General features: G+C 51.6%; 1 protein-coding gene across 1 annotated transcript in view; it reads right to left on the bottom strand.

Annotated features, from left to right (window-relative positions):
• Positions 1–20,313, bottom strand: part of SPATA21 (spermatogenesis associated 21) — a 35,399-nt gene extending 15,086 nt beyond the window's left edge. The window contains exons 1-9 of the mRNA XM_069579332.1: positions 20,168–20,313; positions 18,465–18,684; positions 15,724–16,019; positions 15,314–15,362; positions 12,350–12,774; positions 11,895–11,983; positions 6,472–6,609; positions 3,332–3,403; positions 3,096–3,213 (exon numbers count right to left, since the gene is read on the bottom strand). Coding sequence (XP_069435433.1) covers positions 3,096–3,213; positions 3,332–3,403; positions 6,472–6,609; positions 11,895–11,983; positions 12,350–12,774; positions 15,314–15,362; positions 15,724–16,019; positions 18,465–18,684; positions 20,168–20,295 — 1,535 coding nt within the window. The 5' untranslated portion in view covers positions 20,296–20,313. The remainder of the gene's footprint in view (positions 1–3,095; positions 3,214–3,331; positions 3,404–6,471; positions 6,610–11,894; positions 11,984–12,349; positions 12,775–15,313; positions 15,363–15,723; positions 16,020–18,464; positions 18,685–20,167) is intronic.
• Between the last annotated feature and the right edge of the window lie 4,794 nt (positions 20,314–25,107).

The raw sequence follows: 25,107 nt of genomic DNA, 5'->3' as shown, positions 1-25,107 counted from the left end.
TGGTAGTCCCATCTCTTTAAGAATTTTCCACAGTTTATTATATTCCTCACAGTCAAGGGCTTTGGCATAGTCAACAAAGCAGAAATAGATGTTTTTCTGGAACTCTCTTGCTTTTTCAATGATCCAGCAGATGTTGACAATTTGATCTCTGGTTCCTCTGCCATTTCTAAAACCAGCTTGAACATCTGGAAGTTCACGGGTCACGTATTGCTAAAGCCTGGCTTGGAGAATTGTGAGCATTACTTTACTAGCATGTGAGATGAGTACAACTGTGCGGTAGTTTGAGCATTCTTTGGCATTGCCTTCCTTTGGGATTGGAATGAAAACTGACCTTTTCCAGTCCTGTGGCCACTGCTGAGTTTTCCAAATTTGCTGACATATTGAGTGCAGCACTTTCATAGCATCATCTTTTAGGATTGAAATAACTCAACTGGAACTCCATCACCTCCACTAGCTTTGTTCATAGTGATGCTTCCTAAGGCCCACTTGACTTCACATTCCAGAATGTCTGGCTCTAGGTGAGTGATCACACCATTGTGGTTATCTGGGTCGTGAAGATCTTTTTTGTATAGTTCTTCTGTGTATTCTTGCCACCTCTTCTTAATATCTTCTGCTTCTGTTAGGTCCATACCATTTCTGTCCTTTATCGAGCCCATCTTTGCATGAAATGTTCCCTTGGTATCTCTAATTTTCTTGAAGAGATCTCTAGACTTTCCCATTCTGTTCTTTTCCTCTATTTCTTTGCATTGATCGCTGAGGAAGGCTTTCTTATCTCTCCTTGCTATTCTTTGGAATTCTGCATTCAAATGGATGTATCTTTCCCTTTCTCCTTTCCTTTTCACTTCTCTTGTTTTCACAGCTATTTGTAAGGACTCCTCAAACAGCCAGTTTCCCTTTGTGCATTTCTTTTTCTTAAGGATGGTCTTGATCCCTGTCTTCTCTAGAATATCACATAGCTTATCTTTGTTGAATAGATATTTATTTTTTAGATCTCTCAGTCTTAAATTCAAATATAAAAAATAACAGCAGATTTCCTAGATCAAAAAGTTTCAGAACTACAGCTCTGAAGACACTCTTGCTCAGGTGTCCCAGGAGACAGATACAAAACAGTCACACTGTTTCTACCATGGCTGGAAACTGAACATAGACCTAATGTCCATTTGCTGATCAAATAGGTTATATCGTGATATAGTCATGGGCTTCCCAGGTTGCTCAGTGGGTATAAAGAATCCACCTGCAGTACAGGAGACATGGGTTTGATCTCGGGGTTGGGAAATCTCCTGGAGGAGGGCATGGCACCCCACTCCAGTATTCTTGCCTGGAGAATCCCAGGGGCAGAGGAGCAGGCAGCTACAGTCCATACGGTCACAGGGAGTTGGACACGACTGAAGCAACTGAGCACACACACACGCACAGTCAGGCTGTGCTGCAACTATGGAGCTGGCACGCTGCAACAAAAGATCCCACTTGCTGCAACTAAGAGCTGACACAGCCAAATAAATAAATAAGATTTTTTTTTTAATGTTTAAGTTTGGGGGGAAAGGCATTATGCTGAGTGAAGGGAGCTGGACACTAAAGACTGTACTCTGTATGTTTCCATTTATATGAAGTTGTAAGACAGACAAAACCAATCTGTGATGGAAAAAAAATTAAAAGAAGTGTAGTTTCAGGGACCAGCTGGGAAAGCTCATGAGGGCAGTTTCTGGAATGATAGTAAAATTTTGTATAATTTGATAGGGGCTCAGGTTGCTGGGGTGTGGGAATTTGTTGAGATTCACTAAATGATACACTTAAGATCTGTGCATTTCACCAAATGTACATTATATGAATCTCAAAAGATAGGGGTGGGGAAGCTCTATGCAAATATTGATCATTAGCTGATGATATATATTGGGTTGGCCAAAAAGTATGTTCAAGTTTTTCTGTAAGATGTTACGAAAAACCCAGCAAACTTCCCCAGCCCAAAATACTGACGTATTTAGAGGGAAATGACTATAATTTACTATAAAATGAAATAAAAATAATACAGATTGAAGAATAGAGGGATGGATAGGTAAAAGAAGGGCAAAATGGCAACAGTAGAATCTAGGCTGTGGGTATCTAACTGTTAACTGTAAAATTCTTTTAACTTTGCCATACATTTGAAATTTTCAATGAATGACATGGGGAAAAATAAGCAGTGAGATTTTAAAACAAAAAGCAAATGAATAAGGGTTGGTTCTCGTTACGAGAGAAAGTACTCTATGGTTAGGGTAGGGCACTCAGGGGCTTCAAGATGATTGGAAATTACCTATTTTTAAACTGAAGAAATGGATACATGGGAATTTGTTTTATTGCTTTTCAAATTATACATTTGCCATCTTCAGGCTGTATATGTTTAGTGATTTAGAGATGCTGGAAAGAAGACAGATCTCTTGTCTCAGGTTTGCTAAGTTGGTGTTGCTGAAACACATGTAATCATCCCCCCTCTTCTGTCCCCTGCAGAAAAGGCCTGGTCTGTGGTAGGAAAAAATTATCCAGTTTTCTCAACAACAGAGCCAAGCCTCTGTGTGCTGCAAGAGCGACCCTTTGCTTCTACCCATCAAATGTTCATGTCATTTTTTGGTACAGAGCCATCTGTTTCTTAGATGAGAAAGACCATCCAGCAGCCCACTCTGGAAATGTGGGGAGGCTTCCATGTCTTGTTGTCCAGCCCAAACAGGCTCTGTCACATTTTCTTTCTGGGATTGCTATATGTGTACTGCAAGAAGGTATTCCTCTTGCTGCTGAGGTTGCAAAAGGAGGAGAGTAATGAGTAAGGGCCGCCAGTTGCCATCCTTCTCACTGTGGGAAGAGCCTAGCTGAGCTTGAAGCCAATGCAGAGATGAGCAGGAGAGATAAAGCCTGAATGGTATCAGCTGGTCTCCTGGATCCAGCCATTCCTGAAGCCCTGAGCAGTGACGTGAGCCGATACATTCCCCTTTTGCATAAGCCAGTTTTATGTGTGTTTTGCTTGCAACTAAGAGTCCTAACTATCCAAAATCCTCCACTGCCAAAAGGCTAGGTGCTATTTCTGTGCCTACAATCCTCCACCCACAACCACCAGACCTACTCACCTGGTGATCTCTTCTAAAGCTCCTTCGGGTAAGGCCAGCATCTCCACCAGCAGGGACAGGATCTCAAAGAACAGAGTGTGGGGGTTTGGAGGAGCCATGTCCACCAGGGCATTCTGTTCTGGAGACATGGGATGGTGGCTGCCGTTACCATGTGACACCCCGGGATGCCCAAGCCCCCTACTAGCCACCTGCCCCCCCACCCCAGCTCTGAGTGCCCTGGGCTCTCCCCTGCTCACCTACGGAGCAGAAGAAGCGCCTGGTGTCTGTCATCACAGTCAGGAAGTCTTTGAAGTTCACGTGACCATCTCCTGTGGGGGCCAGAAGAATACAGAGTGGGCAGGGGCCTTCCAGAGCAGGCTTGGACCCTGCAACCCAGGCAAGGCTATTAGCATTTACTTGTTGGAGTTGATTATAAAAGTAACACATAGTCAATGTAGAAAGTGCGGGACACATAGGGAAGTAGAAGGAAAAAAATTAAAATCTCCTGGGTTAGAGGCTCCCAGAAGGTTCTAGAAGCAGCAATCTGAGTTCATGTCACTCACTATCTCTGTGACACTGCCAAAGTCTCTTAGCCCCACTAAGCCTTAGTTTTCTCGTCTAATAGGGTGAAGACGACCATAACGCCTTTCTCAAGGGAGAGAAATGGAAGCAATGTGCTTAGAATAGGACCATGCTCACAAGCACATGCTCAACAAATGCCAGCAACTCTTATTACAGTCTGTTAGTCTTGCATGAGCACGTATCTTTACCTACAGTGTTCCCATTGTGGCCTTCAAAGTCCTGCTAGACTTGCCTGTCAGCTGTCTGCAGCCTCACCAGGTACCCAGCTCCCCCAGCACTAACCTGCTCCCACCTGGGGGCCCTCCTCCCCCACTCCGGGCCTTTGTGCGTGCTGCGCTCTCATCTCAGAATTCTCTCCACCACACGCTAACTCCTCGTTGATTTGTTTTTGTTTCTTGTGGCCATGCGATGCAGCTTGCAGGATCTTAGTTCTGCAGCCACAGACTGAACTCTGCCCCCGGAAGTAAAAGTGCCAAGCCCTCACCACTGGACCACTAGGGAATTCCCTCCAACTCTTTCCCTTAATGCTTCCTTTGACCACCACTTCCTGAGGGAAGTCAGACCAGTGTAGGTCAGAGTCCCAGTTGAACATTCTCATAAGACACTTGTACTTCAGCCTCACACTCATAAGACCTGGGGTTTCACAGAAGCTCTGGTAGACAGGCACTGGGTGTTTTATTCTGTATTGTGGTCCTCAGGGCTTAAAACAAAGAGGTGCTTGGGAAATGCTCTCTAAGCTTTGTTATTATTGTTCAGTCGCTAAGTTGTGTCCAGCTCTTTGCAACCCCATGGACTGCAGCACATGAGTCTCCTTTGTCCTTCACTATATCCTGAAATTTACTCAAATTTAGGTCCATTGAGTCAGTGATGCCATCCAACCATCCCATCCTCTGTCGTCCGCTTCTCCTCCCTTCGATCTTTCCCAGCATCGGGGTCTTTCTCAATGAGCCAGCTCTTCACATCAGGTGGCCAAAGTATTGGAGCTTCAGCTTCAGTCCTTCCAATGAATATTCAGGGTTGATTTCCTTTAGGATGGACGAGTTTGATCTCACTGTAGTCCCAGGGACTCTCAAGAGTCTTTTCCAGCACCACAGTTTGAAAGCGTCAGTTCTTTGGCACTCAGTCTTCTTTATAGTCCAACTCTGACATCCGTACATGACCACTGGAAAAACCATAGCTTTGACTAGATGGACCTTTGTTGGCAAAGTGATGTCTCTGCTTTTTAATATGCGGCCTAGGTTTGTCCTAGCTTTCCTTCTTTTAAAGGAGCAAGCATCTTTTAATTTCACGGCTGCAGTCACTGTCCACAGTGATTTTGGAGCCCAAGAAAATAAAATCTGTCACTGCTTCCACTTTTCCCTCTTCTATTTGCCATGGAGCTATGGGACCAGATGCCAGTCCTCTCAACCGCTTGACAAGTTAATGAATGGTCTCTAATCCTTAAAGTCCTCCTTGGGGCGGGGGGTGTGGGGAGCAGCAGGCGCTGATACTCTAATCCCCTTGTCACAGATGAGGCCTGAGGCACAGACAAAGCAGGCCGTGGCCTGGGATCACCCAAGGACCAAGCTGAGGCCAATGCCTAGCCTAGCTTGAGTGAGGACTCACCCTCAGACAGTGATGGAGGAAGCAGACCCACACTCAGGGGTCCGGAGCCCAGGCCCCACCGCTCTGCTGTGTTCCCTGCATCTAGTCAACCAAACCACGAAGGGACAACGCTCCTCATTCTGTGCCCTGTGCCCTGTGTGCAAGTTATTTCTGCCAGCAGGAATGCCCTTCTTCTCGTCCTGCCTAACTCCTGCTTGCTCTTTCGCCATTTGGCTCAGGCATCACCTCCTCCAGGAAGCCTTCCTCCCTTACCCCTTATCCAAGCCACCGGGAGCACTGCTGCCTTTGGCAACTCTTCCTTCTGCGTCATGAGTGTGCGAAGATCTCGAGGGCAGATCTCACAGGTCTTACACATCCCTTTATGCCAGTGCCCAGCACAGGAATGGGCACACCACAGGCAGCTAAAGAACATTGAGAGGATGGACGAGACCAGTGGTCAGCGTCTCCTGGGTGCAGTCTGCGTGCCGCGTGCAGTGCTCCGTGCTTTGCCTGGGTTACCTCATTCGATCTTTTCTGCAGTTCAGTGAGACGGGTAACTGCTGTGAGCCCCATTTTACAGGCGGGGAAACAGACGTGATGAACTTCAGTGACCTGTCCCAGGCCATACAGCCGGTAAAACGAGTGGCCAGGTCACGGAGGAATGTCCGATGGAGCACACATAATGTCCGGGAGGAGTGATCTCAGAGATAACCTACGTCTTAGGGTCAGGAACTAGGTCTTGGTCATCTCTGGGTCCCCAGAACCTGGCACTGCGTAGGTCCTCAGGAATCACTTACTTTGGGAGCCAGAACCAGCTGTATTATTTGCATTTGCCCGGAGCAAGATGAAAATGCAGCACTTCCCTCGTGGCCCAGCGGTTACGAAACCGCCTTCTAATGCAGGAGCCTCAGGTTCCATCCCTGGTCAGGGACCTAGGATCCCACGTGTGGCAGGGTGACTAAGCCCACCGCTCCACAGCAAGAGAAGCCCAGAAGCTCTGCGACTAGAGAAAGTCTGAGTGCTGCAATGAAGGTCCAGTGCAACCAAAAAAAAAGAAATGCAGAACAGGGCCCCTCGTTCAAAAATTATCAAGAATTTCTAGACCGCAACAGCAAAGCGGTGAACCAAAGTCAGGATCCTGTCACTGAGCCGGCGTGACTGCACAGGCCTCACGCTGCGGGCGAGCCTGACCCCGCCAGGGCTCAGGATGAAGCCCCCGCCCCGGACTCACCGTCGATGTCCGCGCTCCTCAGGGCGCCCTCCACCTGGGCCGTTGTCAGGGAGATGCCCACAAGCAGCAGGGTGTTCCGCAGGCTCTGCGCGTCCACCTCACCGTGACCGTTGAAGATCTCAAAGTAGCTGCGGAAGGCTGGGGTGGGCGGCGGAGTGGGGAGGGGCGTGGTCACTTCCTGTCTCTAACATGCATCCCATCCGCTCCACGTACCCCTTGGCGAGCCTCCTCTATCTCATGGCTGGGTGAAGAGACGAGTGAACCACAAGCGCGAAACGCAGAGGAACAGGGTCCGTAGACGCAACTCGCTCTCTAGTGCAAGGTCAGGCCACCGGCGCAGCGGGCCGCCTTCACCGGCACCAGGAGCACGCCCACTCAGCACTGCTGCTGTGTGCCAGGGACTATGCTAAGTTCTTCACAGCCAGCTTCTCATGTAATTCTTACAACAGACTCTTAAGAGTAGAATGCATATTTCCTTGTATGGATGGGGAAACTGAGGCTCAGAGGTTAGAGCACCAGACAGGTCTTTTTGACTCTGAGTCTGTGCCTTCGCTTTGGGGCTCTGCAGTTACGTATCTAAGCTGAAGCTCCGATACTTGGGCCACCTGATGCAAAGAGCTGACTCATTGGAAATGACCCTGATGCGCGAAACATTGAAGGCAAAAGAAGAGGGTGGCAGCTGATGAGACGGTTAGATGGCATCACCAACTCAATGGGCACGAATCTGAGCAAACCTTGGGAGATAGTGAAGGACAGGGAAGACTGGCGGGCTGCAGTCCACGAGGTCACAGAGAGTTGGACACAGCTTAGCGTTACTTGTCTGGATGGACATAACTTCTAGGATGGGCTTCCCTGGTGGCTCAGCTGGTAAAGAATCCTCTGCCACGTGGGAAACCTGGGTTTGATCCCGGGGTTGGGAAGATCCCCTGGAGGAGGGCATGGCAACCCACTCCAGGATCCTTGCTTAGAGGATCCCCATGGACAGAGGAGCCAGGCAGGCTACAGTCCATGGAGTCACAAAGAGTCAGACAGGACTGAGCAACTAAGTGCAGCCTCTAAGATAACTTCATTTGTCAGGATCAGAGCAGAGGACCCAGAAGGATGTTTCTCAGTCGCAGGACTCTCTCAAGTCCCAGAATGGCATCAATTGATAGAAAAGTTACATCCTGGTCCTAACAAGGGTGGCGCTGCTTTCTCAGCTCACAGCACAGTCCAGGTTAGAATCAATAGGCCTGCTGATGAGACTGGCTCCGCCATTGCTGAGACTCAGGGTTGCTGTTACACACGCTGCATCGTGCTCGCTGCCTACACTCGTATACTGAAGCCTTGACACCGGCACTGCCCACCCCCACTTGTCTTAGAATGTGACTGTATTTGGAAATAATGCCTTTAAAAAGGTGATTATGTTTAAATGAGTCCCTTAATCCAACCTAAGGGGTGTCCTTAAGAGAAGAGGAAATCTGGGCACACAAGCGACATCAGGGCTGCACACACACAGAGGAAAGGCAGGACGCAGGAGAAGGCAGCCAGCTGCAACCCAGGAGGCAGGCTCCGGGAGAAACCGACCGAAAACAGGAGAGGAAGAGCCAAACGTACTGACACCCCATCTGGGACTTCTGGACTCCAAAACTACGGGAACGCAGACTTTAAGCCTCCCAGTTGATGGTACTTCCTCATGTCAGCCCAAGCAAACTAATATAGTTTCAGTGGGCAAGTCACGGCACTTCTGTGACCCCCAATTTTCTTATCTATAAGGTGGGTAGATAGTGTTGAACATGGAACAATAGACTGGTTCAAAATTGGGAAAGGAGTATGTCAAGGCCGCTGTGAGAGTTATATGAGAACCTGGCTGTGAAGGACTCAGCATACTGCCTGGCACACAGCAGGGGTGCCCTGAATTGGTGGTATTCCTGGTGCAAGGTGAAGGTGTGTATTGTCACCCTATTTAGTAAACTTGTAGGCAGAGTACATCACGCGAAATGCTGGGCTGGATGAATCACGGGCTGGAATCAAGATTGCTGGGAGAAATATTAACAACCTCAGATAGGCAGATGATACAACTTTAATGGCAGAAACTGAAGAGGAACTAAAGAGGCTCTTGATGAGAGTGAAAGAGGAGAGTGAAAAAGCTGGCTTAAAACTCAACATTCAAAAAATTAAGATCGTGGCACCTGGTCCCATCACTTCATGGCAAATAGATGAAGAAAAGTGGAAACAGTGGCAGATTTTCTTTTCTGGGCTCTAAAATCACTGCAGATGGTGACTGCAGCCATGAAATTGAAAGACGCTTGCTCCTTGGAAGAAAAGCTATTACAAACCTAGACATCATATTAAAAAGCAGAAATGTCATTTTGCCAATAAAGGTCCGTAATAGTCACAGCTATGGTTTTTGTAGTAGTCATGTATGAATGTGATAGCTGAACCATAAAGAAGGCTGAGTGCCAAAGAATTGAGGCTTTCAACTATGGTGGTGGAGAAAACTCTTGAGAGTCCGTTGGACTGCAAGAAGATCAAGCCAGTCCATCCTAAAGGAAATCACCCCTGAATATTCACTGGAAGGACTGATGCTGAAGCTGAAGCTCCAGTACTTTGGCCACCTGATGCAAAGAGCTGACTCATTAGAAAAGACCCTGATGCTGGGAAAGATTGAAGGCGGAAGGAGAAGGGGACGACAGAGGATGAGATATTTGGATTGCATCACTGACTCAATGGACATGAGTTTGAGCAAGCTCCAGGAATTAGTGACGTACAGGGAAGCCTGGTGTGCTGCAGTCCATGGGGTTGCAGAGTTGGACATGGCTTGGCAACTGAACACCACCACGAGGGAGAGAACAGCAAGACACGCTCCCAGAGCGGCTGTATTCACTCAGCACTTGGGACATCACAGGCCTTGTAACTCTCTGACACACAGAACTGAAATGTGGGGCTGGGCTTAGGGCTGGAGTAAGTGGTGAGCTGCAGCAGGCAGGCAGGCTGAAAAAGGAGATAAACAGAACAGCCCTCATTTAAGCTCATCTCAAATGCAGGGTGGTTGGGCCATCAGAGCAGGTGACCGTCTCTTTCCCCACCTGGGAGGATGCTGGGTCTGCATGCCAGTGTGTCATGCTGTCCCTGAACTCGGCTCAAGGAGGTGGGGCAATGGGTGCTGGACTTAGAAAAGCCCTCCAGAAAGGGTAGAGAGCTTTAAAGCTGAAAGGAGCAAGGGACTTCCCTGGCGGCCCAGTGGTTAAGAATCCACCTGGCAATGCAGCAGGTGTGAGTTTGATCCCTGGTCAGGGAACTAAGATTTCAAATGCCAGGGCACAGCCAAGTGCACACACTGAAGTACTCAAGCCCATGTATCCCGGAGTCCTAGCCCCACAGCTCGAGTCCGTGTGCCGAAATGAAAGATCCCGCCTGGCTCAAGAAACCCTGTGCGCTGCAACTAAGACCCGACTCAGCCAAACGAATAACATTTTTTTAAAAAGAGTGAGCTTCAAGGATCCGGCCCTAGGGAGCCAAAGAGTGTATTCAAGGAAGGCAGAAGGGCCCCCCTGGCCCTGCCTGGGGCTCAGACTGCGGGGAGGAGTGCAGGGTGGAAGGAGGGAGTGCACCCCCACCGCCGTCCAAGGCCAGGGCTGGCCTGCTGGGTCACCGGTGTGCACAGCAGCTTAGGCCCCTCACAGAGCCCAGAGGAAGCGGCAGTTGCTCTTCCTCACAGCACAGGGAGGCGGAGTCACGGGCCGAACTAAGGACGCTGGGGAGCAAAGGGTGCCTCGCCCCGGGTGGGCGTTCAGGCTTTTAATTTTCCAGGTGGAGGTGGGATGTGGTGGATGGGTGGGGGGCTGTGTGTAACAGGACTCCAGGGACTCTTCCTGGGACAGACCCCTCTGCACTGTGTCCCCTTGTCTGCCTCTTGTTTGTAGACTTTCAGCCTCTTAGGCCTTCCCGAGTCCCAAAGAATGGGTTCAGTCAGAGAAGTGAGAAAAGGCAGAAAGGGAAAACAGTCCAACAAGACTAAATAATACTAGTTTAGACATATAAGGTCAAGGAACTTTAGTTCCTCCTCAAGGACTAAAGGGTCTTCCCTGTAGCTCAGACGGTAAAGAATCTGCCTGCAGGTCTGTCTGCAATCTGCAGGAGACCCAGATTCGATCCCTGGGTCAGATGATCTTCTGGAGAAGGGAATGGCAACCCACTCCAGTATTCTTGCCTGGAGAATCCATGGACAGAGGAGCCTGGTGGGCTACAGACCGTGTGGTCACAAAGAGTCAGACACGGCTGAGTGACCAACACTACTACACTACAAGGACTATAGGTAATCTGAGCCCTGTCCTCTGAGCCATGTTGCAGATACTGACACCCCCACTCCCTTGGGCTGCAAGGAGATCCAACCAGTCCATTCTGAAGGAGACCAGCCCTGGGTGTTCTTTGGAAGGAATGATGCTAAAGCTGAAGCTCCAGTACTTTGGCCACCTCATGTGAAGAGTTGACTCATTGGAAAAGACTCTGATGCTGGGAGGGATTGGGGCAGGAGGAGAAGGGGATGACCGAGGATGAGATGGCTAGATGGCATCACCAACTCGATGGGCCTGAGTTTGAGTGAACTCCGGGAGATGGTGATGGACAGGGAGGCCTGGTGTGCTGTGATTCATGGGGTCGCAAAGAGTTGGACACGACTGAGCGCCTGGACTGAACTGAACTGAACTGACACCCCCACCAAGTGGAAGAAGTTAACCATAAGCTGCCCACAAGCACAGCAAACGGCGAGCACTGGCAGGCTGGTTGGAATGAGAAGGTTGATGATGTTGACACCCAGTGACCTCACCAGCAGCCAATCAGAAGAAGGCCCACGAACTGATGAGGAACCTGTGACACACTCCCTCACTCTTAAACAATTTTCCTGAAAGCTGTGGGGATTTGGGCCTTTCAAGCTGCCTGGACTCCTAGCTTGGCGCCTGCAGTAAACGCTGCTCTTTCCTTGACAGCAGCCCAGTATCAGCAGCTGGGCTGTCCAGCGCATGGGCGAGCAGACCTAATGGGGGTCAGGAACGTGTTCAGGGCAAGTGGACCTGTTAAAGGGTGAGGGGTGGTCTAGCACAGGAGGGGGCGCTGGAGTCTTGCCTCCACCCCTGGTGGCCTCTCCAGGGGACCTAGAGAGTGGGCTTGTGCTGGAGGAGGCAGAAACGCCTCCAAAAACAAGAGTGCTTTGCAGGGCTTGCTCCGTTCGTTCAGAGACCACTCGGGAAGAGAAGAGGGAAGAGGCGTCGGGTCAACCTTCTGCCCTGCGCCACGCCGCCAGCCCAGCGCAGGCTGGGATGGACACAGGGCTGTGGAGTGATTGGCCGGCCTGTACCCCTACCCAGACCCGCCAGCCCAAAGACTGAGGGCCCCCCGGCACTGAGAGGGCCCTCCCCCCACCTCCTGGGAAGGCCTGCCCTCACCTTCCTCCTGCTTCATGGTGAGGTGCTCCTCCGCCCTCTCCTCCCAGGTCTGACACACCTTCAGGAGGCAACGCTCCTCCAGCTCCTGCCTGCAGAGGACAGAGCCGGGCCCAGGGCACATCCGGCCGCCCACCCCCGCCCCGGACCCCGAAAGCTGGGGGAGCGAGGGGGCAGCCGGGGCAGGAGGGTCATAGGAGGGACCCTGGGGAGGCTTTGAGAGGTCACAGGAGTCTTTGAGTGACCTGGGGGAGCGATGCAGAGGTGAGGGGCATCTAGACGGGTTAGAAAGAGAAGCAGGGTTGGTGATGAGGAAAAGACCACAGTGTGAGAGACAGGGAGCCGGGAGAGGCAGGGGACGTGGAGGGGACACACAGGAGGGGCAGACGGGAGTCTGGAGGGGATTCAGTGCCGTGGGGCCGCGTTCGGATCCTAGCGCTTTCTGGGGTGGCTCCTACCGTGCCTTCAGGCTCCTCTCCCCGCTGTGGCTCAGAAGTTCTGTCCTTCTCCAGGCCAGATCCGACGCGGGCACCGGCAGGACGGCAACGGGCCCTGGAGTGGGGCCAGGCGTCCCCGCGGGGGCGGGCGGCCGCGCCCAGGCCGGGGCAGAGGCTGAGGCCGGGGCCTGGGTCACAGGCAGGGGCGGAGGCAGGCTGGGGGTGGGGGTGGGCACGGGACCCAGGGCCCGGGGGCACCTCCGGCCTGGCAGGGTGCGGGCCTTCGCAGCTCTCCGAAGCGCGGCCTCCTCCTCCTCCACCTCCAGCAGGCGCCTCATGAAGCCAGGCCGGGCGCTGCCAGGGTCCCGGGTGCACGTGGCTGCCACGGGCCCCTGAGGCTGCTTCTGAGTGGGGTCCAGCCCCCTCGCTCCCGTGTTCACCACCTCCTGGGGACGGGACGGGCAGGCGATGCGGGAGGCCTCCGGCCAGCCAGACGGTCCCACGAGCTGCTCGCGGCCACCCGCCCCAGGGCACCCTCAGCCTCTCCTTCTCCTCCAGGTCCCGGGGAGCCCACATCTCTCCGGCATCCTCTATACCCCTTCCCCACGTCCTCCTCGACCCCTGACCTGGGCCTCGTCCCAGCCTTCCAAGCTGTGCTCTTGAGTGAGCAACTCCCCAGTTCACCCTTGTTTCTTTCCTCCTCTGCAGTCACCGCAGCCTGTCCACCTTGCTGCTTGCCCTCCCTGGAAGTAGGCTCCCTGAGGGCAGAACTGCACCTGCCTCTTTGATCCTATCAACACAGCAGCCTACTCCCACTTGGCAGGCGCTCAGTAGATTCCCATCTACGTGTTCAGCAAATCCAGCACCTCCTACGTCTGTCTCTTCTAGAGAGGGGTGAGCTGTCCCCTGACCGCCTCCACCCAGGCCGCCCCATGCAGGCTCCATCCCGGCCCTTCTCCTGTTCAAAGATGGAGCTGTTACCACACACCTGCTCGACCTAAAAAAGTATCAGCACTGCCCTCTCTGCCAGATTACTCCTGTCAGCATGTAAACACGCTATATTATTTTCCTTCTTTAATTAAAATATTTTTAATTATTATTACTTTAAGGTTTTTAAGCTGCGCCATGTGGCATGCGGGATCTGAGCTCCCAACCAAGGATTGAACCTGTGTCCCCCGCATTAGAAGCGTGGCATCTTAACCACAGAACCAGAGAGTCTCTTATCTTCCTTCCTTAAAAGAAAAACTCTCAGGGCTTCCTTGGTGGTCCAGTGGTTAGGAATCTGCTTTCCATTAAAAAATATATATATAAGGAAAGAATCTGCGTTCCAATACAGGGCACACGGTTCAGTTCCTGGCTAGGGAACTGAGACCCCACATGCTCTGGGGCAGCTGAGCCCGTGGACACAGCTGCACAGCCCAGGGCGCTCTGTGTCCGTCGGGTCTGTGCTCTGCACCTAGACAAAGTCCACGCGCTGCAGCGAAGAGACACAGACCCAGCGCAGCCAGAAAGAGACAACCCCGCACTACACAGCCGTTCAGGGCCACCCGGCTCTCCGCCCTGCCTCGAGCAGAATGAGCAGAATGCCTCGCAAGATTGGCTGCACCCATCTCTCCTGTCTTCCCATCTCCAGTCTTGCTTCCAGCCCTGCTCCCCAGCCAGACTCCTGCAGGGCGGCAATCTGCTCCCTCCTCAGAGCCGAGCCCACTCTGCCCTTCCGGGAGGGCTTTCCTCTCTGGACCCACACTCTCTCCCCGGCTGGCTCCCTCCTTGAGTGTTCCACAGCCTCCTTCACTGAGGCTTCCTCACTCTCAATCCATGTCTGTGGGTTTTGTTTGTTTGTTTTCTTTTGGGGACCGTGCCACACGGCATGCGGAACACTTCCCTGGCCAGAGACTGAACCCACGTGCCCTGCGTCGGAAGCACAGAGTCCTAACCACTGGCCCACGAGAGAAGTCCCTGCATTTCTGAATGTGGTGGAGACCAGTGGTCTGTCCTCAGATGCCTTCCTGCTCCGTACGGTCTCCTAGATGTTACCCCGTTTTCCTCGTATTTACATCTCCCATCCTGACCTCTCTCTCCTTCCTAACTCCAGACATCCTCCTGGTATTTCTTCTGTTCGTCCAGAACATGACCAAAGCAGAACCTCAGGTTCTTTCTGTCTGCTCCTTCACTAGTGTCACTCGGGCCCCAGACTGAAAGCCTCTTAAAAAAAAAAAAACAACTATCTGGGCTTAGAGCAAATCTGGGCTTAGAATCTGCCTGCAATGCAGGAGACCCAGGTTTGATCTCTGGGTCAGAAATATCCCCCAAAGAAGGGAATGGCAACCCATTCCAGGATTCTACCCTGGGGAACTCCATGGACAGAAGAGCCTAGTAGCCTACAGTCCAGGGTGTTGCAAAGAGTCATACACAACTGACTAACACTTTCACTTTCAAAGTCGATTTACGATATTAGTTTCAAGTGTACAACATAGTGGTTCAATATTTTTGTAAATTATATTTCCTAAAAGCTCTTTTGATTCCTCTTTCTCCAACCTGCCTTTCCACCAGGCAGATGATAACTGTTCACAGGTTGCCCAATCAAATCAGAGAACTAGGAAGTGAGAGAGCTGTTGGATGTGGGGATGACTGGGAGGGGATGGGAGTCTCCCAGCCATTCAGGGAAGCTTTGGGTTGTGTGCTGTGACTGAGCAGCTGGCCGGCAGAGATCCATGCCAATGTGGAAAAAACCACCATGGCCTGGGGTGAATTCAGGGGCTCCAAAGTGTAAGAGCAGCCTTGACTCACAACCAAATGCACACATGTGGGCACACACATGCACATGTGCGAACACACACACACGTGTGCACACCCATGGAAACACGCAGGCACGGACTCACACCTTCCCCAGTTTGACTGTGAATACTGCCCCATTTCTGCCTCTTTCCTCCTTGTCCTGATCTCCCCCCGCCCCGTTCCCTTCCCCACTGTGGTTCTACTTACAGGTGGACGAGCAGGCCCCAGTGCTGGCTGGATCTCCACAGCCTCATCTCTAAACAAGGGAGAACCCCCAGGTGAGGGGGGGTGCAGCTCAAGGTTCACCTTTGCAAGGCCTTCTCTCAGCCCCAGGACACTCAGATCCACCGCTGCAGTTTCATCCCTGGGCTTCTGCTCTCAGAGGGGCTCCTCATTCTTCCACATTCCTTGTGGGGACTTGGCCGGTGAAGAATGGGCCCATGGGGCAAAGAATTCTGTACTAGAGCTACTATACAGATGGGGAAACAGGGGTTCTGGGGGCATGGCTTGACCAAGGTCTTACATCGCATCAACAGCTGTCAGGACTAGAAGTCACCTCCTCTGGAACTAGCAGAAGAGCAGTCTTGTTGGGGTCAGGGAGGGGTGGGGTGCCTTACCTTGCTTTGGGTGTGTTGGGTCTTGGCATGGGTGGTGGGTCAGTGTGAACCGTCTTTTCCTCCAGAGTTGCTGTAGGCATTAGGGACACTGCTTCCTGGAAACTGTCCTCACATCCCCCTGGGCCAGGCTCTGGCAGAGCCCCCGGTGTCCCGAAGGGTGGGGTGTCCACCTCCTTGGGGGGCTTGTCCTCCAGTTGCTGTTCACAGCTGTCCAAGGTGCAGTAAGGCTCTGTTGGCTGCACTGTGTCTGACTCATTGGCTGCCAGGCGACCTGGGATGGGCTGACCCTCTGGGTCCTGCCAAGAACAAAGACGTCAAGATGGGGAGCCCCATCCTGGCTCTCAGGTGACCCTCAACACTCACCCAGAGAGTGTTGACAGTTACTCTGGTCCAAGCACTGCAAGCATTACCTTACTGAACTCTCTCAGCATGCCTAGAAGATTCCCTAAGCAGGGGTCAATTACTCCATTTTGAGGGATGAGGAAACTGAGGTTCAAAAGAGGCATGGCTTACCCAAAGTCGTAATCCACGCTTCTCTGTGCAGGTAGAATGGGAGCCTGGGGAAAGTGAGGCGATCCTCTTTCCATTTTATTTGTTTATTTATTTGCCACACTGCATGGCACGTGAGATCTTAGTTCCCAGACCAGGAATCTAACCCATACCCCCTGCAATAGAAGCACGGAGTCTTAACCACCCGACCACCAGGGCAGTCTCTGACACAATCCTCTTTAAATGGGATTTTTCAAGGGATGTTTCAAAGAACAAGAATCCTTCATGGTACTCCCTACAAAAGAGATTTTTACATTAACTGATTTCAAGACTTTAATAAGTTGCTATAGTCAAGACAATGTGTGGGCCTTCCCTGGTGGTCCAGGGGTTAAGACTCCATGCTTCCACTGCAAGGCGCATGGGCTCAATCCCTGGTTGGGGGAAGTCAAAGTGAAAGTCGCTCAGTCGTGTCCAACTTTTTGCATCCCCATGGACTATACGATCCGTGGAATTCTCCAGGCCAGAATACTGGATAGCCTTTCCCTTCTCCAGGGGATCTTCCCAACCCAGGAATCAAACCCAGGTCTCCTGCATTGCAGGCAGATTCTTTACCATCTGAGCCACCAGGCAAGCTCCGGAGAAAGGAGTCTCCAACAAATGGTACTGGGATGACTGGACAGCCATATGCAAGAAATGAGCCTCAATCCAACACTCAGACCACATACAAAAATTAACTCAAGCTGGATCATGAACCTAAGTGTTAAACCTAAAATAACAAAACTTCTTGGAAAAGTTTTATCCTATGTTTATAGGATAAAATCATATGTGACTTCAGGTTAAGTAAAGATTTCTAAGAACACCAAAAGCACAGCCATAAAGAAAAAAATGATCAACCAGACTTCATGAAAATTAAGACTTCTGTTCTTTGAAAGTCACCATTGAGAGAATGGAAAAGACAGTTGACTATTCAATTAAAATGATGCGCAAAGTATCTGAATAGACATTTCTCCAAAGATACATAATATGTGCCTATAAACACATGAAAAGATGCTTGACATGTTTAAGTCATTTGGAAAAGAAAATAAAGACCATAATGAGATTCCACTATACACTTATTAGAATGCTTAGAATTAAAAACAGACCATACCAAGTTTAGGGGAAGATATGGAAGAAGTGGAATTATCATGCATTGCTGATGGGGATGTAAAATGGTACAACCACTTTGGAGAAAAGTTTGGCAGTTTCTTAATAAATTAAACACACAAATATCATATGATCCATTCTACTCCTAGGCATTTATTTGCCCAAAAGAAAGTATCTGTACACACAGACATGAATGTTTCTATGTCTTATTTGAAATAGTCAAAAAGTTGAAACAAACCAAGGGTCCATCAATAGGTGAAAGAATGAAGAAATCAAGTTTTGTTTGTTAATTTCCACAGAACAGCAAAGTGATTCAATGATATATATATATATATATACACTCTTTTTCATATTCTTTTCCATTGCGATTTATCACAAGGTATTGAACATAGTTCCCTGTGCTTCGAGTAGGACAAGAAATTGTGGCCTATCCATACAATGGAATAATACTCAGCAGCAAAAAGAATAAAGTATTGGTCTACACAATAGCATAGCTGAGTCTCAAAATATTCATGCTAATTGAAAGAAGCAAGACAAAAAGAATGGATACTTATGCTTCCATTTATGGAAAATTCTGGGAAATACAAATTCACAGCTGCAGAACACAGATCAGCGGTTGCCTGGGGCTTGGAATGAATGGGAGAACCGATGACAAAGGGGCACAGAAAACTTTTGGGGGGGATGACAGATGTGTTTATTTTCTTAATTGCAGTGATGGTTTTGTGGGTATGCACATGTATCCAAAACAGTAAATTGTACACTTGAAGTATGCACAACTGTGTATCAATTGTACCTTATGAAGCTTTTTAAAAAAAAAAAACACCTAAACCTTAAAAAAAAAGATATTTTATAGTCAAATAAGTTTGGAGAAGGTACCATACTCTAACCACCTCTTGAAGGGTCCCACAGAGATCAGCAGCTAAGAAACAGCTGCTAGAACATTCTAGTATAAGAAAAAAAAATTGGGCTTTGTTAAACCCAGCAGGTCCCGTTTTCAATTTTACCCAGAAGCCCGATCTCCTCCCTGCCTTTAACAGTTCCCTGCTCCCTCACCTCCCCTGCGAGTTGGCCATTCCATTCCTTCCTGCCTGGGATTCTGTGGACATTACCTGGCGACTCTCAGGGCCCTGACCCTCCATTGTCTCTGGGTTCCGCTGGCTCTCCTGTTGGTCCTCAGTCTCCTTCCCTGAGCCCTGCTGCTTCAGCCCTTCCTGTGTTGTAGGGACCCCGTTGGGGGGCACCCCCAGCTCACTTCCTGGCGTGGCCGGATCCCAGTCTGCTTGCAGCTCCCTGGGCCTTTCCTGGGGGACCCAAGATGACGGCTTCATCCTGGAGAGAACAGACAAAGGGACACTTCAGCTCCCAAACTGGGGCAGGGTTCTATATTCTTCTGAGTCTTTCTGGTGCCCACACGGGGCTAGGCACACCATGGGTGCATGCTTAATGCCTGGGAGAAAGAATGAAGGACTAACATGAATTCCTCCAACCACGAACACTTTGATGTCAATATTTAAGAGAGTTCGGATTTAATATTTTTATTATTACTTATTGCTTTTTAGAAAAAAAGAAAAATCAAGGAGAACTGGAATTCATAGTGGTGGGGAGACTTGAGCCTTGGATCATTAAGCTAAAGTTGACAGGTCTGGATTTGAATCTGGGTCTATCTGATCTCACTTTAATATTATGGAATATTTCCTCCAGGCTTCTTCCTAAGGACATATATGCATATTTTCAATGGGGATTAGTTTAAATATCATCTTCAAATAATTGCATACTTTCAGTTATATTGCATATATAAATCAGTCGTGTCCGACTCTCTGCGATCCCACGGACCATAGCCCGCCAGGCTCCTCTGTCCATGGGATTCTCCAGGCAAGAATACTGGAGTGGACTGCCATTCCCTTCTCCAGAGGATCTTCCTGACCCAGGGATTGAACCCAGGTCTCCCGCACTGCAGGCAGATTCTTTACCTTTTGAGCTACAGAGAAGACCCTAATATAATTCTGCAATATTTTTTCAATTAACAGTGTAATCTAAATTTTTCCCGTGCCCAGAATCTTTCATAAACATGTTTTTTAATGAAAGCATAAAATTCTCTATTTTACAGATAATCAAAATTTGTTTAACCATCCCCGTATTGTGGGCATTTAGCACACACGAGGGGCTTCCCTGGTGGCTCAGCGGTAGAATCCACCTGCCAGTGCAGGTTCTATCCCTGGACTGGGAAGATTCCCTGGAGAAGGCAATGGCAAACCACTCCAGTATTCTTGCCTGGAGAATTTCATGGACAAAGGAGCCTGGTAAACTACAGCCTATGGGGTCACAAAGGGTCAGATAGGAATGAGTGACTAAACAACAACAGCGCACACTGACATTTTAAATTTTTTCAGCCTTTGAAATAAGGTGCCAGGAGAAATCTTTGCACATAAAACTTTGCCTGAATCTTCACTTCTTTTCTTAGGGTATATTTCTAGAAATACATGAGGTTAAAAGCAGTTTTTTAAACAGAGTCCGAGGCATGTAGTAGAGGGGCAATACGTATTCCTTGAGAATTTTTTTGAAGTTAAACAAGACACAAAAATGCCCCTTGAACACGGCATGTCACAGAAACTTGTGGCCTAGCGGGGGAGCTCAAGACAAAAGACCGGCACACATGATTATTCAGTGTGAGTCGTGCCATGGAAAGAAGTCCAGGAGCGGTGAGCGGGCAGACCCACCTCTGGTCCGGGGCTCTCTCCCCTCTCCCTCCCCACCGGGTGGGCCACAGCGGGCTTCTCTCCTGGACCTGCTCTCTGGGAAGCCCCCAGCTCACCCTGGTCCTGCCGGAGGCTTCTGCTCCTGGGGACCGAGCCGCGGAAAGCCCTCCTCTGACGCGTCTCTGCGTCCGGGCCGGGTCTCCAGGGCTCCCAGGGCTGGTGAGGGCTGCGGGCCACTGTCCATCGCTTCAGCATCTGGAAACACAGCCTAGAACAAAGACGCCCACGGCCCGGCTCAAGGAATGGGCCATTGTGGAGGGGAGACCCCGCGCCTCACGGGAGAGGAGACACGCCCCCCCCACCCCGCATCATGGGAGAGGGGAGACCCCGCGCCTCACGGGAGAGGAGACCCCGCGCCTCAGGGGAGAAGAGATCCCGCGCCTAAGGGGAGAGGGGAGACCCCCGCGCCTCACAGGAGCGGGGAGACCCGGTCCCTCAAGGGAGAGGAGACCCGGCGCCTCAGGGGAGGGGAGACGCCGCGCCTCAGGCCTCCCGGGAGGGGGGGAGACCCCCACGCCTCAGGGGAGAGGGGAGACCCCGTCCCTCCCGGGAGAGGAGACCCCGCGCCTGACGGGAGAGGAGAGCCGGCGCCTCACGGGAGGGGAGACCCGGCGCCTCAGGGGAGAGGAGACCCCACGCCAGACGGGAGAGGGGAGACCCCGTCCCTCCCGGGAGAGGAGACCCTGCGCCTCAGGGGAGAGGGGAGACCCGGCGCCTCACGGGATGCGGGAGACCCCTGGCGCCTCAGGGGAGAAGAGACCCCCGCGCCTAAGGGGAGAGGGGAGACCCCCGCGCCTCACAGGAGCGGGGAGACCCGGTCCCTCAAGGGAGAGGAGACCCGGCGCCTCAGGGGAGAGGGGAGACCCCGCGCCTCACGGGAGGGGAGACCCGGCGCCTCACAGGAGGGGAGACGCCGCGCCTCAGGCCTCCCGGGAGGGGGGGAGACCCCCACGCCTCAGGGGAGAGGGGAGACCCGGCGCCTCACGGGATGCGGGAGACCCCTGGCGCCTCAGGGGAGAAGAGACCCCCGCGCCTCAGGGGAGAGGGGAGATCCCCGCGCCTTAGGGGAGGGAGGAGACCCGGCGCCTCACGGGAGAGGGAAGACCCCGTCCCTCACGTCCCTCACGGGAGAGGAGACCCCGCGCCTCCTGGGAGAGGGGAGATCCCCGCCCCGCGCCTCACCGGAGCGGGGGAGACCGCGTCCCTCACGGGGGAGGGGAGACCCCCGCGCCTCAGGGGAGAGGAGACCCGGCGCCTCACGGGAGAGGAGATCCCGAGCCTAACGGGAGGGAGGAGACCCCCTCGCGCCTCACAGGATGGGGGAGACCGCGTCCCTCACAGGAGAGGGGAGACCCCCGCGCCTCAAGGGAGGGGAGACCCGGTCCCTCACGGGAGAGGCGCTGAGAAGACGCGGGGAGGAGAGGAGAGGCGGGGAGGGCCCAGCACTAAGGGCGCCACAAGAACCTGGAGCCCAAGCGGCACCTTGGCCACCGCTATCCTCACAAGGAGAGCGCGACAGAGCACCTCGGGGGACTTCCCCGGCGGTCCAGTGGTTAAGACTCTGAGCTTCCACGGCAGCAAGAGTTCAATCCCTGCTTAGGGAACTAAGATCCCAAAAGCCGCAAGGGGCACCCAAGAGGAAAAATAGAAGGGACAACCAAGATTTTAAAAAAAGAGAGAGAGAGACCCTGGCAAGGGTCTCTCCCTCCCAGGGAGGCTTCCTCAGTTTCCGCTGGGTTTTGATGTCTATCACTCCCTAGTTGGGTGACCTTGCGCCAGTGACTCCGAGGGCGCTCCAAGCCTTACCTTAGTCAGCAAACTCCAGGCAACTTGGCTCATTCAACTGATAGTAGTTATAATACAAGATTCCTCTAGGAGTCAACACTAAGGGCGTCTACCAAGGGCCAGGGCCAGGGCCAGGTGCCCCCACTGATTTAACCCAGGTAATCCTCAGCGTGACACACACGAGCCCACGAAGCTCAAGGGCTGCAGTGCCAACCCCAAGATCATACAGCTGGTTAAGTGGTGGCACTGAGACCCCGTGACTACGCTCATTGGAAAAGCAAATGCGCAGGTAACAGAGGCCCTGAACGTTTGCCCCAGGCTCCTTCCAAGACCCCTCGTTTCAGGCCCTCTTCCTGGGCCCACAAGAAGCAGCAATTTATAACAGAGGCTACAGTTAGAGGGCTATACTTAATCCAAAGAAATGTTGCCTTTTTTATGGTGACATTTTTAGCTCAGGGACACAGTAAAGAAGGCACAAAGGTCATGGATGGAAACTCTGAGTAGCTGTCAGGGGAATAAAAGTTATGGGGGAGGGGGAGGGTAAGGGCCATGGAAGGCTTTCTACTTAGTAGAGTAAGTAAACAATTCTTATTTTCCTCATCCAGCCAGCATCTCTTTTGGTACGAGAGGCCAACATTCTTTTATGGGAACCTTCCTGCCTTCTTTCGAGAGTACCCCCACTGACTTCATTATGCAAAGAGATCCAGGCCACTCTGCCTGGCCATGGTGACTGATTCAGGGACAAATATGTGACTACAACCTGGGCCAATGACGCTGATACCGGAGACTTTCTTCAGCTATTGCAAAGGGGTTCTCCTCTTGTTTGGGATGTTAAACCAGAGGAAGTATGATGGGAAGATGTAAGCCTGGAGCAGCCAGGGCAATTCTTACCGTTTTGCAGGGAGAGCAGGCCTGGGAATGCCACAGAGGCAGGCAGAACTGAGACACTCATTTAGCACCTTTATCCAGCCATACCTGACGTCTACAGGCAGGTCTGTCAGTTACCTAGCTGATGTGTTCTTGTTCCTGCCTAGTCTAATCTGAACTGAGTTTTGTGCCAGTTGTTGTAGAGGCTTGATTAAAGAAGTCGGAGAGAAAGCCTGGGCATGGGAAGGGAAAGGCGCCTGCTGCGGGTGGAGAGGTAGGCCCTACCTGGCCAACTTCTGATGTGGTGGGCTCCTCGCCAGCCCTGTCGTCGGCAGTCCTCAGGGCAGGGCTTGGCTGGGCCCCTGGCACCTTGATCCTATCCTCCAAGTATATCTGGGTGTTCCCGCTGTCCGTCATGCCAGGGCCAATGAGGGTACCAAGTGAGGAGCATCAAACCCTGTGTTCCCAGAAAAGAAATCCAGTCAAAGTTCCACCAAGCCTATTACCTAACTGCCTCTTCAGCAAAGGCAGAGCCTGTAGTGGAGCGAGCACGGCTTAGGGGAAGAAGTAGGGCCAGGCCTGGCACAGGATGGGCACACGGCCCAACCAGGGACCTCCCCGCATGTTTTACCCACATAGTTTCCCCAGTTCTCACAATGACCCTAGGAGAAAAGGAGGCTCCGGGAAACAAAGTGACTTCCCTGAGGTCTAACACCAGATGGGTCACAGAGCAGGAATCGAACCGTGGCCTGCTGGGTCCCCAAACCCATACTCTTTTTCTCTAGAGCAGCATCTCCTAACAGGTGTTCTCCAGAATACTGGCTCCATGAGGGGCACCACAAAAAGGTTCTGAGGCCAAATGTGTCTGGAAAATTCTGAGTTAAAATGAAAGAGACTGGGACTTCCCTGGTGGTCCAGTGGTTAAGAATCCACCTTGCAGTGCAAGTGACGCAGGTTCGACCCCTGACTGATGAACTAAGATCCCACGTGCCGCAGAGCAACTAAGTCTGCGAACCACGACTACTGATCCCGCTTTTGCCGCAACTAGAGAGTCCACGGGCCACAGTGAGGATCCCACTAAGACCCCAGGCAGCCAAATAAGTAAAGATACTTTTTAATGAAATAGGCTCTTTTTGAAGGATTTCTCAGAGTCTTTAATATACTAAATGTGCACGTTAAAGAGAGCCCGAGAGTGTCATGGTTGCTGCTGCTGCTGCTGTAGAGGAAAAATCTGTTCTTCCCGGGGCTAAGGAACAAGGAGTGGGGAACATCTGTGTGGGGCCCTAAAGTCTCCAGTGGCACTAGAGGGTATGCCAAATCTCCCCTTCCCTGCCCTGGGCATATCCTCTTCTACAGCTTTCCTTAGTCTCTCCCCTTCTGCCTTTCCCATCCAACCTTCTGTTTGGCTGTACCACCATCCCCTACACAATCATTCTCTTTTGATCTGGGCAATCTCCTGCATTCCTAATCCCACAGACTCCCCCTCCCCCAACCCTTGCCAAGCCAGCCTCTGTGCCCATTTCCCACTTCTCTGTCTCTGCAACAACCCCCCGCCTACCCCCGACCCACCAACTCCATCCTTCAAGCTCCTGCCTCTTCTCCAAGCTTCCAACCACCTCAGCCCTGTCTCTGGCCTTTGAATTCCTTTGCTGCAACATCAGTACCATGTCTATGGAAATGTCATGGAAACCTCTATTCACTGTTCACTTATTTCTAGGGGTAAATCCTACCCGCCCAGTGACACCTTGAGGATCTTGACGGTGCTTCTCCCACTTTAAATCCTGACAGACCACCAGCACGCACAGAGGAACCTTCTGTTTGCTGGGCATGTTTGTCAACGATATTCTAACCACTCCGTCCGCAAGGTCAGCGGGTTCGGCCCTGTTTTAAACTGAGGTTCAGGGTGGCCCAGTCCTTTGTCCAATACTACACAGCAAATCTGCAGAGGAACTGCTTTCAAACCCAGGCCTATATGACTTCTAAGACTGCTTATCTACCATATCACTTGCCTCCAAAGAAGCTCAATTCATTCCCTTACTCACCCGCACAGCCATCAATTGTGTGCCAGATGTACCCAAGCCTGGCGCATCATCAGGCTTTGGGAGCACACTGGGGGTCCCGGTGACTCTCACCAGGGGCTCCAGGGACGTGCCCCTCACAGCAGTTGACCCAAATGCCCTTCTGTTCTTCCCTCCCCACCACGTCTCCCCTCCAAGTCCCACCAATCCCACAATGCAAACAAGACCCCTGCACCAGGAGACCCCACCATGGGAGCAGCTCCAGTCTCCCCGAGGACCTAGACTCTCACTGGGCACAGAGGAGTCAGCACCATGGCGAGCCCCTC

The sequence above is a fragment of the Ovis canadensis genome, chromosome 2 (genome assembly GCF_042477335.2).
Source record: "Ovis canadensis isolate MfBH-ARS-UI-01 breed Bighorn chromosome 2, ARS-UI_OviCan_v2, whole genome shotgun sequence".
Lineage (NCBI taxonomy): Eukaryota > Metazoa > Chordata > Mammalia > Artiodactyla > Bovidae > Ovis > Ovis canadensis.
The sequence above is the reverse complement of the archived record's forward strand: the minus strand, read 5'-3'. Positions and strand labels throughout refer to the sequence as shown.